Source organism: Sinocyclocheilus anshuiensis, unplaced genomic scaffold (assembly GCF_001515605.1).
Source record: "Sinocyclocheilus anshuiensis isolate Anshui unplaced genomic scaffold, SAMN03320099.WGS_v1.1 scaffold300, whole genome shotgun sequence".
Taxonomy (NCBI): Eukaryota; Metazoa; Chordata; class Actinopteri; order Cypriniformes; family Cyprinidae; genus Sinocyclocheilus; species Sinocyclocheilus anshuiensis.
In genome coordinates this window covers 2,831,459-2,849,290 of record NW_015557379.1, presented here as the reverse complement: position 1 = coordinate 2,849,290, position 17,832 = coordinate 2,831,459, and the positions used below count along the sequence as shown (strand labels likewise).

Below are 17,832 nucleotides of genomic sequence, written 5' to 3'. Positions count from 1 at the left end.
TTTTTTTTTTTTTTTTTTTTTTTTTTTAATAATCTTGCTTGCATTAGATCAGGCGGCTCAAAGCATTGCTGGAGAGCTGTGTTGTGGCACATGAGATGATTGGTTCCTGATGCAGAGAAATCTCATGGCTCAAAGGTTGTGCTCCATATGGATCATTCATGTGTTTGGGGCTGTCATTGTGCCTCTTGGAGGATTGAAAGGAAGCGCTGAGATGCCACTGTTTTGCCAAAACAATGTGTTTTATGCAGTGATTCTCTGCTCAAGGTCACCATCTTCATTCAAAGACACAGCAAATGCAGGCACCCAGAGACAATGTGTAAATATTTATGCTGGTTGAGCAGCAGGAGCCCTGTGCAGTCATTAACTTCTTAATGTCATAAACATTCCCGCAGGCTGCAGATAAAGCACAAGCTCTCACTTTCACTCTCTCTGACTCTCTTACCCCCTCCAACATGCTGTCCATCCATCTCTGCACGGCTGTGTCCAAGGCCTCACCGTCCAGTCAGTCATTGACTTCATAGGCAGCGTTCTTGTATGAAGGTCCCATAACATGAGCGGAAACGCATTCAAATGAGCTTTAGAGATAACCATTAATGCTTATTTCTCAATATGGAATCATAAGTTATAAAAATATATGCATTTAATTAATTTGTTCAATTAAATTTAATGGATTCAATTCAAATTTGATTTAAATGTAATTAATTTACATTTATTATTAATTCTTTCAACATCAGACTTAATGCAATGCTTAATTCTCAGTATGAATGGAATTGCAAGTTGAAAAAGTAAAATAAAAAACAATATATGTATTTAATTGATTCGTTCAACTTACATTAAATGTGTTTTAATTAAACTAAATTTAACTACTTTAAATGTATTATTAATTGTTTTAATTAACATCAGACAGCATACATTCCTTTAACCAGATGAATCACACTCACAGGATCATGAGATATCATATTTAATAAATACAATGCGTATCTATCAGTATATAAATTTCTAAGGTTTTTTTAATCACACACACACACATATATTATATATATATATATATATATATACAGATATATAGTGCACAGCATAAATGAGTACACCCCCTCTAAAACTTAACAAATTCAGCAATTACTCTTTAATTAGAAGACATGTTAGGGTTCTTTGGAGATGTAATGTTCCAACAAGCCTGCTTGATCAATTACCAAAGAAGAATGCCAAAATTATTCAGCAAAATAAAAATAAAAATAAGATAGAATAAACATTTTAATGTAATTCAATTTAAATTTATTATAAATTCTTTCAACATCGGACAGCATCCTTCCAAAATCATGGAATTAGATGTCAAACATTGGATTTTTTGGAACTTTTTTTTAGATTTCAGAAAAAGCCTGTTATATTCTAGTCCTCACAAGCTATCGTGCATTGTCTTATGTACTACTTTTATGGAAATTTTAAGGAGAAGTTACTTTTTGGAGCTTGACAGCTCCTGGTCACTGTCTCCTTTCATTGTACAGAAACACAGATGCTTGGCTTCTCTTCACCACAGAGAACACTGACACTTACTCACTCATATTGTGTCTCCTGCAGTATTTCACTCCTTTCCTCTGCCTCACTTTACCTCAGCGACCTCGTGTGATCAGGAGCAGCTGTCAGCACAGGAAGAAGCACGACAACATAAAAACGAAGCGGTTTTTGTGCCGGAATGTGCTCATGGTGGCCTCTACAAATCCGTTCAGTGCCATCCCTCCACCGGGTACTGCTGGTGTGTCCTGGTGGACACTGGACGACCCATACCTGGAACATCCACAAGGTAATGCACTCAATATAGGATTTTTTTTTTAAAGCACAGTATATAAAAAAACAGGTGAAAAGTACAACTAATAGGATATTATTTATACAATGCATTTTAAGGGAATAGTTCACCCACAAATGAAAATGTAGATGAGGTTGTTTTTTCATTGGAACAGATTGGAGAAATGTTGCTCACCAGTGGATCATCTGCAGTGAATGGGTGCTGTCAGAACAAAAGTCCAAATAGCTGATAGAAACATCACAATAATCCACAAGTAATCCACACGACCACAGACCATCAATTAACATCTTGTGAAGCAAATAACTGTGTGATTGTAAGAAACAAATCCATTAATAAGCTGTTTTAAGTTTAAAAGGTTGCTTCTGGCCACAATATGAGACCATAATCTATTATAACAATTCCTCCAATGAAAAAGCCCATCCACTGTTGTCCTCTTCAACATCCATCAACATATTTGTTTAGAACTCTTTTGGACTGTTTTTGCTTGTAAACGGTGCTTGATCTGTGCATATTTCTCTCTTGATTCAGGTGAGACTATTTTTTCACTGGAGAAAACAATATAATAGATAGAGGACTCATATTTTAGCTTGAAGCAACAGTTTGAAGATTAATATCACGTCACAAGATATTAATTGATGGACTAATTGATGGACTGGAGTTGTGTGGATTACTTGTGGATTACTGTGATGTTTTCATCAGCTGTTTGGACTCAAATTCTGACGGCACCCATTCACTGCAGAGGATCCATTAGTGAGCAAGTGATGTAAATTTCTCCAAATCTGTTCCGACAAAGAAACAAACTCATCTACATCTTGGATGTCCTGAGAATGAGTAACTTTTCAGCCAATTTTTATTTTTAGGCGAACTAGCCCTTTAACATCAGCTTTAACAAAATGTTATTTTAAACACTTTAAAATGCCTCTGGCGCCTCCAAGAAACAAATCCGTCCTTATTTAGTTGCCAGAATACAACTTAAGCAGTGTGTCTCTATTGAAAGGAAAAACCAACCACTTGGCTTTTAAAATGGTAAGTGCCAGTTGACCTGTTCAGTACAGTACATCTAATATACACCCGGGGCAGGTCTCATTCTTCCACTTACTATGGGGTACAAAATTGAGCTTTGGAGTCTCTCAGGGGCCAGTACTTGGCCTAATCTCATTCAGTCTCTTTTAACATTTTGAGTGCAGCTTTCTGCTCTGCAGTCGTTAAGAAAAGCTAAATATACCAGCAAATTAGTCTGATTAAATACTCATCTGCTAACAGGTGGGCTGCTCAACCGGCCCAAATCTGATCAAGAAACCTGGCAGAATGACAAATCATTGTGAGTGTGTTTGCCAGGGGTCAGTGACACTCTCTGTATTCAGAGGCACCTTTAATGAGCTGCAGGGGTGTTATGGAGCGACGCTGTGGATTTCTGACCGTCACCGAATGTGGTATTGAGTTAACAAAGCCTCTGGCAGTGTGCCAAACAGCGCATTAGAGCACGCATGGAAGTGCTACCTTCCCATCAGCCTCCTCTCTCTCTCTCTTTCTCTGTTATTTGGGCAGGTCGCTTAGCAATGATTGGAGCACATTTACTCTCCTAATGAGGCCATGAACGTTTCTCTTGTTTTACACGTACTTTTTCTTTTTGTCCACTCATTGTATTTCACGCCATTCCTCTTTGTTTCCTGAATCTCTGAGCCATCCTTCTGGTGTATGTATATACATATAAACAGACAGATAAAACAGAATGATAAAACAAACACATAAATCATTTATAGACAGATAAAACTGAACAGTTATAAATTATTTTGCATATCTTATATACACATATCGTACGTATCGTATCGTATCATATCATTATTATTTTGCAATATACATCACAATGGTGAAGAAAAGATAATCTGTATTCAACAATATTATGTTATTTTGGTCTTTCTGCTATTTAAAACAAAATCTAAACATTTTTCTTAGCATTGGTGGAATGTTTTAGCCGTTGGACTCACTGTGTAAACAATAATGCTTTGTATTCACTCTCATTCCTTCTGTTTTTTCTTCTCTCTCTTGCTGTAGATTCGAACAGCCAAAATGTGATGGAAATGCCAGAGCCCATCCAAACAAACCAAAGGACCATTACAGGAGCAGACACCTGCAGGGTGAGCTTAACTGTGTACTTATGAGCGGATGCGAAAATATTGTGCAATGTTTGCTGGAGAGTGACTTAAAAATAGCAAGAGGACTAGAAACAAAGCTACAAAAAGGAAAACAACACCTTTTTACCAAAGAGGACCTCAAGGAAATAAATAAAAATTAAATTGATTAGGTGTCTTTTAATAGGTGCACTACCTGTTGTTTGGTTCATTTTGCAAATTTGATATCACATTTCATACATGCAAAATGCACAAAGTAAACATAAAAATGTCTGTTTATGCATCTATATGTTTTTGCATGTGAGCTCAGGTATGTGTGTGACATCTAGAGTCTAAAACCATCTCCTGGTTTCCCACGACCCTACAGTCCGCATAGACGACAGATGTTAACAGATCATCTCAGTAAGGAAAGGGGAGGTAGAAAAGATAGATTACAATAGATAGCACGAGCCTAGGAGGATGACAAGGAGGGATGAGTGTGGGGGAGTGCCCGTGGCGAAGAACAGAGGAAAAAGGAGTAGAGGGCAAAGATAAAAAAACTGCAAAAAGGAAACAAGGGAGTGACTTCCATTTCCAGCATGAATGAAGTCGTTGATTAGACTCAAAATAATAGGAGCTGCAATATTCCATCCCTGTACGTGGACTAGGTGATATGTTGAATATTTACATATTCAATATTAGTTTATATAAAAAATCAAGTCAGCTAGATTTTCTTAAAGAAATTATTACACACATTAACTTAGTCAAAAGTCACAGTAAAGACATTTATAATGTAAAAAAAAGTTTTTCATTTAAAAAAAAAATATTTTACTTCAAGATCCTGAAAAATGTTTCACAAAAAAATTAAGCAGCGCAAATGTTTTCAATTTTGGTAATAAAAAATGTTTCTTAAGCAGCAAATCAGTATGATGGTTATATATATATATATATATATATATATATATATATAGAAAACAGATATTTTAAATTTTAATAATATTGCACAATAAATGTAGCCTTGGTGAGCATCGGAGACTTTTGAAAACATAAAAAATCGTTATGACCACAATTTTTTGAACAGTAATTCATAATTAAGGAACAACGACGAGAATATTAATATCATGATTTTAAAGATTTTGCCACTAGCATGTGTTAACTTCACTTCTGATTCATTCAAATTAGTTCATTTCAGAGCAAATGTATAAATATTATATTATTATACTATTGCTTAGACCTAATATCCACTTTTACGAAAATATAATGTGGTGGTACCGTGTTATTAGTTGGAATAGTACTCTGGCATTTAAACATCTACCATGATTCTGAATAATTGTAATGCATGGTATAAATACTATGGTATTACAGTATCATGGTATTTACTAACAAGAAGTACCCTGTGTACTTCTAAGATACCATGGAAATACCATGGTACTTTTTGTTAGTGCAAGTACATAAGAAATGCTTTTGTGCTTTGTCCCAAATAACAGAATGTGTAACCCTGGTCAGACTTTGACTAATAGGATTAGCTACATACTTTAATTAAAATTACGTGGTGAAACGGGCTTTTGAAACAGTGTGTGAGGTGTGAGAATGTGTGTTACTTTGCTATATTTTTTTGGAATCAGACAACACCTCCCTTTGGAAATGTCTTCAAAGGTGAAGGGATTCATAAATAAGTTTGAAGGATTGCTCAGTGAGGGAGTGACAGTCTTATCTTTTATGAGCTTATTAATTGTATGCTGTCACACTGATTTATGTAACAATATGGAACATTTTAGAGTGTCAAAAACCAACAAACACCACTACAAAACCTCTGAAAAAGGGTATAAAAGCTGTCACTGGGGCAGTACCCTTTCAAAAGGTACATTTTTGTACCTTTTTTACCCCTAAAGGTGCATATTAATGCCTTAAAGATACATATTAGTATCTGAAGTGCACATTTTAGTGGTACTTATTACTACCTTTTGAAAGAGTACCACCATAGTGTCAGCTTTTGTATCTTTTTTCTGAGAGTGCAGTATGGAAAGTGATATTAAAGACAGTAAAAACTGATAAAATAATGACCAGTGAAGAAATACGTTGAGTATTTTGTAATAAACAGCCAGTTTTTCTTAGTGGATAGTACACAATGCACCAAAAAAGTAGTGGAATTATTTAAAATGCACCCCTATTTTCAATAAATTGTAAGTGAGTTTAATATTGTACAGACTTATATCACGGTGATATGAATCTGTACTGCATAGTAATGACCCAGTTTAGTAAACACAGACTAATTGCTGGTCTTATTCTCCACTACTAGGCTAGCTTTGCCACTATGCACTCTGGTAAAAATGGCAATATCTCAATATGTTAATGAATAAACCTCTGTTCCTCAGGTGTGTGTGTGTGTGTGTGTGTGTGTGGACATTCAAGCTGAACGTCCACAATCCACAGCCAATACCGCAATTCTCATGACTCTGCTGCAACTTGAGAGTTTTTATGTAAGTTCTAAAAGCTGTAGGATTCTGGGTAACGCAGAAATGTTGTAAAATGCAGGATCTGGATGGGTTTACTCAGTGAATCCTAACTCAGCATTTAAATTAGCTGGAGAGTTCAAATGAATGTCTGATTTTTATTTATTTTTTTTTTGATTTCTCAAGCTCACTTAAGTGAAAGAAAGAAAAAAAAACCGTAGGGCTATTACTGATGTATTTGATCTTGTAGAATAAAGTGTGAAAAAAATGATCAACAAAAATGTCATTCCTGCAGCATTGGATTGCTTAGCACATACACATATATATCATATCATAACACTGGATATGTTTTTGAACCAAATCAAACAGGCTTATATTAGACAAATCATAGCTGTATTTTCTTTACTCATGCAAGCAATGCAGTTCAAACTCTATAAATTCATACTAAAATGGAATACGAAGACACATTAAAAATGGCATTTTCTGACTAATGTAAAATGCCAAGAATTCTTAAAAGGTCAGAAATGTTGGTTGAGTGTCTAGACTACACTAAACGTTATGTTGTTTTTATTGAAAAAGCAATAAGAATGCCGTTCCTCATATGAACAGGTGGCACGGATATTTTACTGTGTCTGGTCTCAGTGAGGAGCAGAAACTCACGCAAATCTTCAGCACGACACTCACTCGCAAACCTCCACACGTTTAAATGTCATTTTGCCTTCTCTTTTCTCTCGTGTGAGGCCGTCTGTTTACCTGATCACGCTCGCTCTCACACACACCTGTTCACGAGGACCTCGGCATGCCTTTACTTCTTACACCAGAGAATCTGTTGCCTCTGGGCCTGACCATAAACAGACCAGCATGTGAAGACTCCTCCTTGCAAACACACACAGACACACAAACACACTTTCCCTTTCTTTATCTTGCTTTATTTGGACAGACAGATGGATATGAGAAAGGAGGTGTAGGAGTGTGTTAAACTCCCTTGGTTTTTCAACAGCCAACTCTTAATATCTAAAGAGCAGGGTGGCCAATATACAGTACATGTAGATATACATAGCACAAGCTACAGAATGAGATGGACACAAATTTGCCGAAATAAAACACTTACTGTAAACCAGATTTACTTAAAAGAATGTTACTGACTAAAAAAGAAAAATGGTCTTTTTTTGGTATATATAATTTTAGTATATAATCATCATATTATTTACATGTTACATTTTTATATATTTTTTTTACATTAAATATTTACTAATTTATTGCATGATATTAATGAGGATTATGGGGGGGATCTTAACTAAAGTTAATTGCTTCCTAGCTAACAGGGAATGTTCTCAGAACTAGTTATGAACAAACATTCCCCCATAATGTTAATAGAACATTTGTTAAAAAGTTATCTGGTCTTTAATAATGTTCTCAAAACATTAGCACAAAAATTTTATTTATACATCGTTCATAGAATGTTTTTCAAACATTTTTTAAATGTTACTACTTGTTTCAGAATGTTTAGAGAACATTCAAAAGTAACGTTCCCGTAATGTTTGCAAAATTATCAAATTGAATAGTCCCTTATCAGTTGCCGAGAACATTCAAGAAATCATTTTGGCAAAACGTAATTTTAACAAATTTTTGTTAGCTGGGTTAACTGTCATGAAAATGACACAATCCATAGAATCCTACAAATAGGCTTAATGTTCATTATGCTTGTGCAAAATATAATTTCTAATTTCTGTGGTAAATTATGACCTGGACATGTCTTTGACTGGTTTGTGGGTTTCACCCAAACATCCACATAGGCCTCAATTCCCACAGACAGCAAGCTTTTACCTGTGACCATAAACCCAAATTCTCGGTTTGATTGGCAGCTGTCATCTTCCTCGGACAGGATAGGGGAGGTTTGATTTTTATGACAAGGCGGTGAAGAATCTCTAAAGCCGTAACATTGTTTAACTCTCCTACTCTCCACCATCTTTAAGTGCAGTTGGTGTAAAAACATCTGACAGCTTTACATCTTTCAGTGTTTATTGGGCCACCTATGGCGCCAATACATCAAATAGCCACTAGTATGTGTAGCACTGTATGCATTCACTAGCTGAACTATATATTAACAAATAAGGACCATGGTTGTTTGGACATGTATTATGTTAGTAGAGCTGTATTCATCATTCATTAAGTACTGCAATAATTCAGTACCATGGTATATACACTGTAAACTGTGAAAATGTGCATTTAGTCTGGTGCATTTTTAAAAATGCAAAGTAACATTCAGATATTTGAATGTTTGGGATTGGTCATTTATTCCTGTGATGCAAAGCTGAATTTTCAGCATCATTACTTAATTAAGTTGTTAGTGTCACACGATCCTTCAGGAATCATTCCGGTTTGCTGCTCAAGAAACATTTCTTAGTATTATCAGTGTTGAAAACAGTTGTGCTGCATCATATTTTTGTGGAAGCTGTGATACTTTTTTTTTTTTTTTAGGAGACGATGAATAGAGAGTTCAAAAGAACAGCAGTAATTTAGAAAATAAATCTTTTTCAACATTATTAACAGCTTTTCTGTCGCTTTTGATTAATTTAATGCATTTCTTGCAAATTATTCATTTTTAATGAGGTCAATAGTGACAAAATCACATAGTTCAGTAATTAAAACCAGAGCAGCAGAGTTACATGAGGTAATTCAGTCCCAACAGCTGTTTATGAGGTTTCATAGCTGTTTATACTGATAACCTGAAGGTAAATGTCACATAAAAGGAAGCCTTGTTCTCTTTTAATCTTTTTCTCATGGGATTTTGTTAAGCAACAACTTAGTGTCACTAAAATCCAATAAAAAAAGAACATTTAGACCGATTTACAATCAAAAGTGAAGTACAGTTGAACTAAATAGTTCACTCAAATTCATTTTTTTCAAACATGTTGTTCTAAACAGTTCTTTTAAAGAGTGCAGCTCTTTTTGTAACATTCGCATCTCTCTATTTTTCAGGATGTCCTGGGGAGAAGAAGACAGAATTCCTGACCAGCGTGTTGGACGCGTTGTCCACAGACATGGTCCATGCAGTAACTGACCCGGCCTCTGCCGGCAGGTAAACAAGAAACTGAGAAAGGACAAATGTAGATGCAATGGACCGGTTCATGAATTTAACTGACCCTGCCTACAGTGTGGTGTAAAAATATTTTCTTAATTCATTAGCTAACTGAATAGAATAATTGATGTTGCTATTCAGGCCCTATAACGATCAAAAGGCAGCAAATGAAAACTTCATTTATTATTTATATACAGTACATGTTTCACAGGCATTTAACCAGAAAATAAAGTGCGTATAAAAAAATGTTCAGTGTTTGATTTTTCCTCCATTCAGGATGCTGGAGCCTGACCCCAGTCATACTCTGGAAGAGCGAGTTGTGCACTGGTATTTCAGTCAGCTTGACAAGAATTCCAGCGGCGACATCGGAAAGAAAGAAATCAAACCGTTCAAGCGCTTACTGCGCAAGAAATCCAAACCCAAGAAGTGTGTGAAGAAGTTTGTGGAGTACTGCGACATCAGCAACGATAAAGCCCTGTCTCTACAGGAACTGATGGGCTGTCTGGGTGTCACTAAGGAAGAGGGTGAGTGTAATTTGATTTGAAATGGTAGAGGAAAAAATGCAAGGCTCCAATGCTCCATTGAATGCACTTTGAAGTGAAGTGAAAGTGAAGTGTGGCCAAGTATGGTGACCCATTCTCGGAATTTGTGTTCTGCATTTAACCCATCCAAGTGCGCACACACACAGTTGTGAACACACACCCGGAGCAGTGGGCAGCCAATGGAGCAGTTGGGGGTTCGGTGCCTTGCTCAAGGGTCTCACCTCAGTCGTGGTATTGAGGGTGGAAGAGAGTGCTGTACATTCACTCCCCCCACCTACAATCCCTGCCGGACCTGAGATTCGAACCCACAACCTTCGGGTTACAAGTCCAACTCTCTATCCATTAGGCCACGACTGCCCCGAATGGACCATACACTACTGGTCACTGGTTTTTGCAAGCCTCTTTTGCTCACCAAGGCTGCATTTATTTGATCAAAAACATAGTAAAAACAGTAATATTGTGAAACGTTTTCAGAATTTACTATTTTAATATATTTCCCAATGTTACAATGATCAAGAAACATTTCTGATCAGTGTTGAAAACAGTGGTGCTGCCTGTTTTGTGAAAACCATAATTTTTTATTTTCAGGATTCTTTGATGAATGGAAAGTTTAAAAGAACAGCATTTATTTGAAATATAAACCCTCTGTAATAAATTCTTACCGACCCCAATAAGATTTTTGAAAGTCAGGTCCAGTTGCGCTTTTGGAATTCCAATCTGCGAGATCCAATTTGTTTGAAATCCTGTAGAACTAAAAAATAGTCAATTACTTTCACATAATTATGACTTAGCAACATGATTTCTCTTATTAAAATTAAAACAGGCATGTTTTTAATTTTTATGATGAAATCCGTGGATTTACAGCATTGTCTCACGAGCAACATAAACTCAAGTGTTCTGCTTTTTGACTGGATGAGGGAAATACTGAGCTCTACCTACTGTAGGTTCAGCCTGAGATTGTTTGAAGACTGTGTGGTCGTTTTAATGACCATGAGCGCTTGCATTTGTTTAATAACATTCTCAGAAATAACCCGTATTGCCTTCATGTAATGGGGAACCGGCTTGTAAAACATTCTCATTGGTTTTTCCTCAGGGGCAAAAACAGGTGAAGGCACAACATCTAGTAAACTGGTGAGTTAATGTCAGTGGCTGTTAACATTCACAACATGCATTCCAACCTTCTCTCTCATCCTTTTTTACAGAGCGGTAGATTGAAACCAATTACTAATACAAGTAGATAATTGCATTTATAAATGAAAGCCATTGTTTTAAAATCGCATTTTCCTCATTCTCTCTCTTTTTTTTTTTTTTTTTTCTTTTTCTTTTTTTTTTTACAGAGCAGTAGATTGAAACCAATTACTAATACAAGTAGATAATTGCATTTATAAATGAAAGCCATTGTTTTAAAATCGCATTTTCCTCATTCTCTCATTTGACTTTTTTCAGAACCTGTCAAAGAAGCAAGGCTGAAGTGGTCGCAGCGATTGTTCCGGCTCCCGTCCCACAGATCCTGCCACCACCAAAACGACGATGGAAACCATAGTCTTTGCACTTTGTACTTTAAAACAATGTAAATTCACTTTGTAGAAAAATAAGGTATTTAAACAGACTGCTGAATATGTGAATGATGTAGTTAGCATTTTTACGTCCTTACAACAAACAACAAAAAGAATAATAATAATGTAACACATACAATGTATGTGTCCTTTGTGAGTCTAAAATAAGTATACTTTTCTAAGTTGTACAAGTTGTATTACATGTTGCATTTGTCAAGACCAGCTTTATTGTTACGTATTTTGTTTGTCTTTTCTTTGGCTAATTTCTGGGTAGCTTGTAATGCATCTAAACTGAGTTTTTTTTAGACGCCTCGATTTAGTTTTTATACCAAATCCCAACTACTGCCTGAGCTTGGAATTATTACTGATTGTAGTCCTGTACCACACGTGAGATCATTTTGTTGAAAGTGCTTCATGATGATTAGAAATAAAGAAGTCTTTTATAATATGTTGTATCCTTGTTATTGTGAGAGTGTGTAAGAGTATTCACTGAATCTGCATGCAGAAGTTGTAGAGGAAAAACAAACAAACATTCATTCAATCTTAATGACATCTAAAAATTAGTTTTCATTTGAGAGGCACATGTAGATGCATTATTCTGTTTTTCCTTTTGTATTTCCATCAGTGACCTAAAACTGACCTCATTCTTTTATCTCTGGCTGTAAATTATGATAAGCAGATCTGGTGCTGGATCTGTGAGATTAGATGCCGCACTTTGTGGTTTTAACACTGCAGGGAATGTAAAGAAGGGGATCAGTTATTGACGCCTCAAAGATGTCAAATTCAGGATTTTAAAACAGCCCAGCTGCTGCCTAAACCCCTCCTGCATTATATCCAGAGTGCTTCTGCATTGTATGCAGAGTGTTTTTGTCACTCTTCTGATGAATGTGTCATTCACTTGTTTGACAATGTACCCAAACATTTTTTTTTTAATGTTTCTAATCTCATTTTGTAAGTGACTTTCAGTTTTAAAGATGTCTTCTTTTGATTGTTTGACTACTCAAAAGAGAATATATCAAAATATAACACTTAATTTGTGTTTCCTGCTAGCTAAATCTGGCTCTAGAAGTGGTCGCAGCGATTGTTCCGGCTCCCGTCCCACAGATCCTGCCACCACCAAAACGACGATGGAAACCATAGTCTTTGCACTTTGTACTTTAAAACAATGTAAATTCACTTTGTAGAAAAATAAGGTATTTAAACAGACTGCTGAATATGTGAATGATGTAGTTAGCATTTTTACGTCCTTACAACAAACAACAAAAAGAATAATAATAATGTAACACATACAATGTATGTGTCCTTTGTGAGTCTAAAATAAGTATACTTTTCTAAGTTGTACAAGTTGTATTACATGTTGCATTTGTCAAGACCAGCTTTATTGTTACGTATTTTGTTTGTCTTTTCTTTGGCTAATTTCTGGGTAGCTTGTAATGCATCTAAACTGAGTTTTTTTTAGACGCCTCGATTTAGTTTTTATACCAAATCCCAACTACTGCCTGAGCTTGGAATTATTACTGATTGTAGTCCTGTACCACACGTGAGATCATTTTGTTGAAAGTGCTTCATGATGATTAGAAATAAAGAAGTCTTTTATAATATGTTGTATCCTTGTTATTGTGAGAGTGTGTAAGAGTATTCACTGAATCTGCATGCAGAAGTTGTAGAGGAAAAACAAACAAACATTCATTCAATCTTAATGACATCTAAAAATTAGTTTTCATTTGAGAGGCACATGTAGATGCATTATTCTGTTTTTCCTTTTGTATTTCCATCAGTGACCTAAAACTGACCTCATTCTTTTATCTCTGGCTGTAAATTATGATAAGCAGATCTGGTGCTGGATCTGTGAGATTAGATGCCGCACTTTGTGGTTTTAACACTGCAGGGAATGTAAAGAAGGGGATCAGTTATTGACGCCTCAAAGATGTCAAATTCAGGATTTTAAAACAGCCCAGCTGCTGCCTAAACCCCTCCTGCATTATATCCAGAGTGCTTCTGCATTGTATGCAGAGTGTTTTTGTCACTCTTCTGATGAATGTGTCATTCACTTGTTTGACAATGTACCCAAACATTTTTTTTTTAATGTTTCTAATCTCATTTTGTAAGTGACTTTCAGTTTTAAAGATGTCTTCTTTTGATTGTTTGACTACTCAAAAGAGAATATATCAAAATATAACACTTAATTTGTGTTTCCTGCTAGCTAAATCTGGCTCTAAACCTCTCTTTTCTTTATTCAAAGTTGATCTAGACAAGTATATTGTCTCTATAATCTCTATTCATCCTGTGTCCTCTTAAGGTGGAAAAAAAAACATGATTATAATAAACCATGGTAACCGCAAATTAACCATTGTTTTGCTACACTAACCATAGTTTAACCATGGTATTTGTAGTAAAACAGAAAAAAAATCTGAAAAAAATAAACAGAAAAAAATAAACTAAATTAATCCGAAAAAAAAATGTATTCAATTCACGAAATTATTCATGATATGTGCTCCGAAATCCCGATCTGAATCAATTCACGAACCCCCTTCAAAGTTCTGATCTTAATCAAAAGATTCACAAACCTGCTCCGAAGTTCCGATCTAAATCAAATGATTCGCGAACCATCATTTCAGATCGGGACTTTGGAGTGCAGATCGTGAATCGTTCAATTCGTGAAATGATGTGCGAACCCACTCCAAAATTCTGATTTGAATCAAAAGATTCACGAACACGCTCCGAAGCTCCGATCTAAATTAAATGATTTGCGATACATACTCAGTTAATTTCAACAACAAAATGAAAACTGTAAAGACATCTACAGCTGGCATAGTAAGCTTACTCTCCTGTTAGAACTAAGCTTCATAAGTCCAAGAGCTAGATCTGTGTGTGTGTGTGTGTGTGTGTGTGTGTGTGTGTGTGTGTGTAAACAGATTTGAGGTCAGGTGACCTCTCGAAGCACACCTGTGGTTGTTTTTAAGGCCGGCCGTTTTGTTGTGACATGACCAGCATCCATCAGAGTCACTGGCATGAGTCTCTCCGACACAGATCAGGTTGCTGTCAGGTGTGTCACCCGCTCCTCTATCTTTTCAACTGCATAAACTTGTCATTCTCTCCTTCTTATATTCAGTCTAGTTTTCCAGTCAACAGATAAGTGTTGCGATGGTAAGTGTTGTGAACCACATCTGGACAATTCCATGTTCTATAAGGAAAAATAAATTATTTAATATTAGAATATTGATATTATTATTATTAATGTTGATTATTTTAATTAGTAATATAGGAATTATACTTTAAATATATTACCATAAAATATGTAATATATGGGAAAAAATTATAACCAAAATAAATTATAATAAAATAAAAAAATGTTTGCCTATATGATTTTCTTACACAAAATTGTAAGGCAGAATATCCAAGCAGTCAAATCGGTCAAGCAGCCAATCAGCCAAAACGACAGCTTGTGGAATGTGCCACTTTATGATGCAATAATGTGGCTAAACACCGCCTCCAGAGAAGAGGATCAATGCCTGCTTCTACATCACTGCCTGTTTAGAACCTCCGCAGAAGAAGATCAACGCCTGCTTCTACATCACTGCCTGTTTAGCCCCGCCCACTGTTTCACACATGTAGTGTAAATAACGAGAGAGGCAAACACAGGTCTATGCAGAAACCAAATGATAAAGATGGCTCTGAAGACAACAAGATGCTGTGCAGTGCCAAGTTGTGAAAAAAAACAATCTTTGCATTGCCTTCCTTCTGATCTCAACATTAGGAAAGAGTGGATTAACTTTATTTTTTATAAAGTTCCAGACCGTGTCAGTAAGAACTCAGTCCTTTGTTTACTTCATTTTACTGTGGATTCCTTTACAAACAAGGCATAATTCGACGCAGGATTTTCAGAAAGATTGAAACTAAAAGATGATGCTGTGTCACCTTTTCAATCAGAACGTTCCGATGAGAGGGGTCAAAACAGGACAGAAAATAGCCTATAACTTCTAAATTATTATTTTTTGATGTAAAAAATATTGCTAACATTATAAGTGGACCTTATAAAAAAGCAGTTTATGATACCTTCAAATTTGCCACTGTGAGTAAAGGCACTATTTTTAAATGAACAGAAGGCCGAATGAGATTTTGAGCTCTGGAAAATGGGAAGATTATCGATGACTTCTATTTCGAACAGCATTAAAATTGTTTTGTTTGACTTTTGTTTTAAAATACACTACCATTCAAAAGTTTGGGATCAGTAAAAGCTGAAAATTCAGCTTTGCATCACAAAAATAAATTACATTGTAATATATATTTAAATAGAAAATATTTATTTTAACGCAATAATATTTCACAAAATAACTGTTTTACTGTATTTTTGATCAAATAAATTCAGCCTTGATCATAAGAGATTTCTTTCAAGTCAAGTCACCTTTATTTATATAACGCTTTTAACAATACAGATTGTGTCAAAGCAACTGTACAGCATTAATTAAAAAAAATTGTGTGTAATTAATGCAAAATGACAATAGTAAACACTCAATTTTCAGTTAAAGGCAGTTCATCATTGAATTCAGTGATGTCATCATCCAGCTCAGTTCAGATTAAATAGTATCTGTGCAATCAAGTCGACGATATCGCTGGAAATTAAGTGTCCCCAACTAAGCAAGCCAGAGGCGACAGCGGCAAGGAACCAAAACTCCATCGGTGACAGAATGGAGAAAAAAACTTGGGAGAAACCAGGCTCAGTCGGGGGCCAGTTCTCCTCTGGCCAGACGAAACCAGCAGTTCAGTTCCAGGCTGCAGCAAAGTCAGATTGTGCAGAGGACTCAACTGGTTCCTGTGGTCTTGTCCCGGTGGCCATCTAGGAGACAAGGTCTTCGCTGGGGATCTGTCTCTGGGGCTCATCTAGTTGTCCTGATCTCCGCTGACATTCAGGGCTGTAGAGGTCATCTCTAGGTGCTGATCCACCATCTGGGCTGGATACGGACTGGATCCGGATGACTGCAGTGACTTTCAAAAATATAAAAAAAAAAAAAACTTTTAAATGGTAATCTACAACCGTTACACAGAACTCAATCTCACATTTTCTGTTTGTAACAGTTGCAAAATTGCCCCTCCTCTCTCTCTCTCTCTAGGACTGGTGCCCAGCTCTTGTCCAGCTTTCTCTGCAGTGGTTCCTTTGTGTGTCTTGGATCGGGTCAGTTCTCCAGACACACGGCGGGCCTTTGTGTCTGCCCTGCTGTTCCTCATTCCCACACTTTCCACATTCTTCTTTTTCATTTAAATCTTTTTTTTCTTCTCACCAACTTCAAGCCATGCTAAGACTTTGATAGGAGCTGCTGATGTGGAGATGAAGGATGAGTGTTTTGTTGTGTGAGCGCATTGCTGCTTTCAAAGGTTGTCACAAAATCTGCTGCCATTATTTTGAATAAGATCTTTGTGATTTTCCTTTCACCTTAGTCGTTATGAAATAATTATAATAATATATTCGGTCATATACACAACACTTACACAAGTCTAAATGTCATACAGCATCAAACACACACAGAGGACCAGACGTCTGAGGTTTGTGAGAACGGGGGCCACAGTAGCCCCTTTGAGAGTAGATTACCAGGGCAGCTGCTGTCTGTTCTCACTCTAATGCTTCATGATTTGTGGCTTTGCTGCATTTTGCCCATCTAATAATTCTTCAGCTCACCTTATTTAACACCAAAAGGAGAGCAAGATCAGAGGGGCATAAGAATGAAGGAATGGAGGAGAGTTGAGAGAGGGCAGCGCTTTACTCAAACCATAAGGCCATTGTGAATAAGGTGAAGAAAACTGTGCTATGTTGTTGCGTACTAGCTCAAACGTGACCATGCCCAAATCTGTGAGATATTGTGGTCCCTACTCTGTTCCCTCCTATAATGTAGATCTTAAGTTTGATGTAGAAAAGTAATAGTACACCTCTTCTTGCATGATTTGAGGTATCATTTCTGTGGTGAGTTACATACCAAATTTGAGTGTGAAGGGTTTGTTCTAATCTTTATAGTAGAAAAAGGTTCTTTAGATTATTCAAATTTTCATCATACTAAGAAAACTAAATCTTTTGGAACCTCAAATTTTAAGATCAAAGTTCAATAACTTAGTTCGAGGGGTTTGTAATCTCTACACTAAACATGAACAATATTGATGCTTCAGAATTAGCATGAGGGGTTAGAGAGACACAACATGGTGTGCAAATATAAAAATAAAACCAAAAAAAAATTGTTCTGATAATTAGATTTTTACATTTCCTTATTTTATCCAAAGCCACTTACATTGCATTC

General features: G+C 36.1%; 1 protein-coding gene across 2 annotated transcripts in view; it reads left to right on the top strand.

Moving 5' to 3' along the window:
* smoc2 (SPARC related modular calcium binding 2) overlaps window positions 1–11,959 on the top strand; it is a 36,151-nt gene extending 24,192 nt beyond the window's left edge. For both annotated transcript variants that reach the window (XM_016474587.1, XM_016474586.1), the window contains exons 8-13: window positions 1,615–1,801; window positions 3,860–3,942; window positions 9,351–9,450; window positions 9,727–9,974; window positions 11,086–11,123; window positions 11,439–11,959. In XM_016474587.1, the coding sequence (XP_016330073.1) occupies window positions 1,615–1,801; window positions 3,860–3,942; window positions 9,351–9,450; window positions 9,727–9,974; window positions 11,086–11,123; window positions 11,439–11,462 (680 nt within the window). In that variant the 3' untranslated portion in view covers window positions 11,463–11,959. The remainder of the gene's footprint in view (window positions 1–1,614; window positions 1,802–3,859; window positions 3,943–9,350; window positions 9,451–9,726; window positions 9,975–11,085; window positions 11,124–11,438) is intronic.
* Window positions 11,960–17,832: the final 5,873 nt, after the last annotated feature.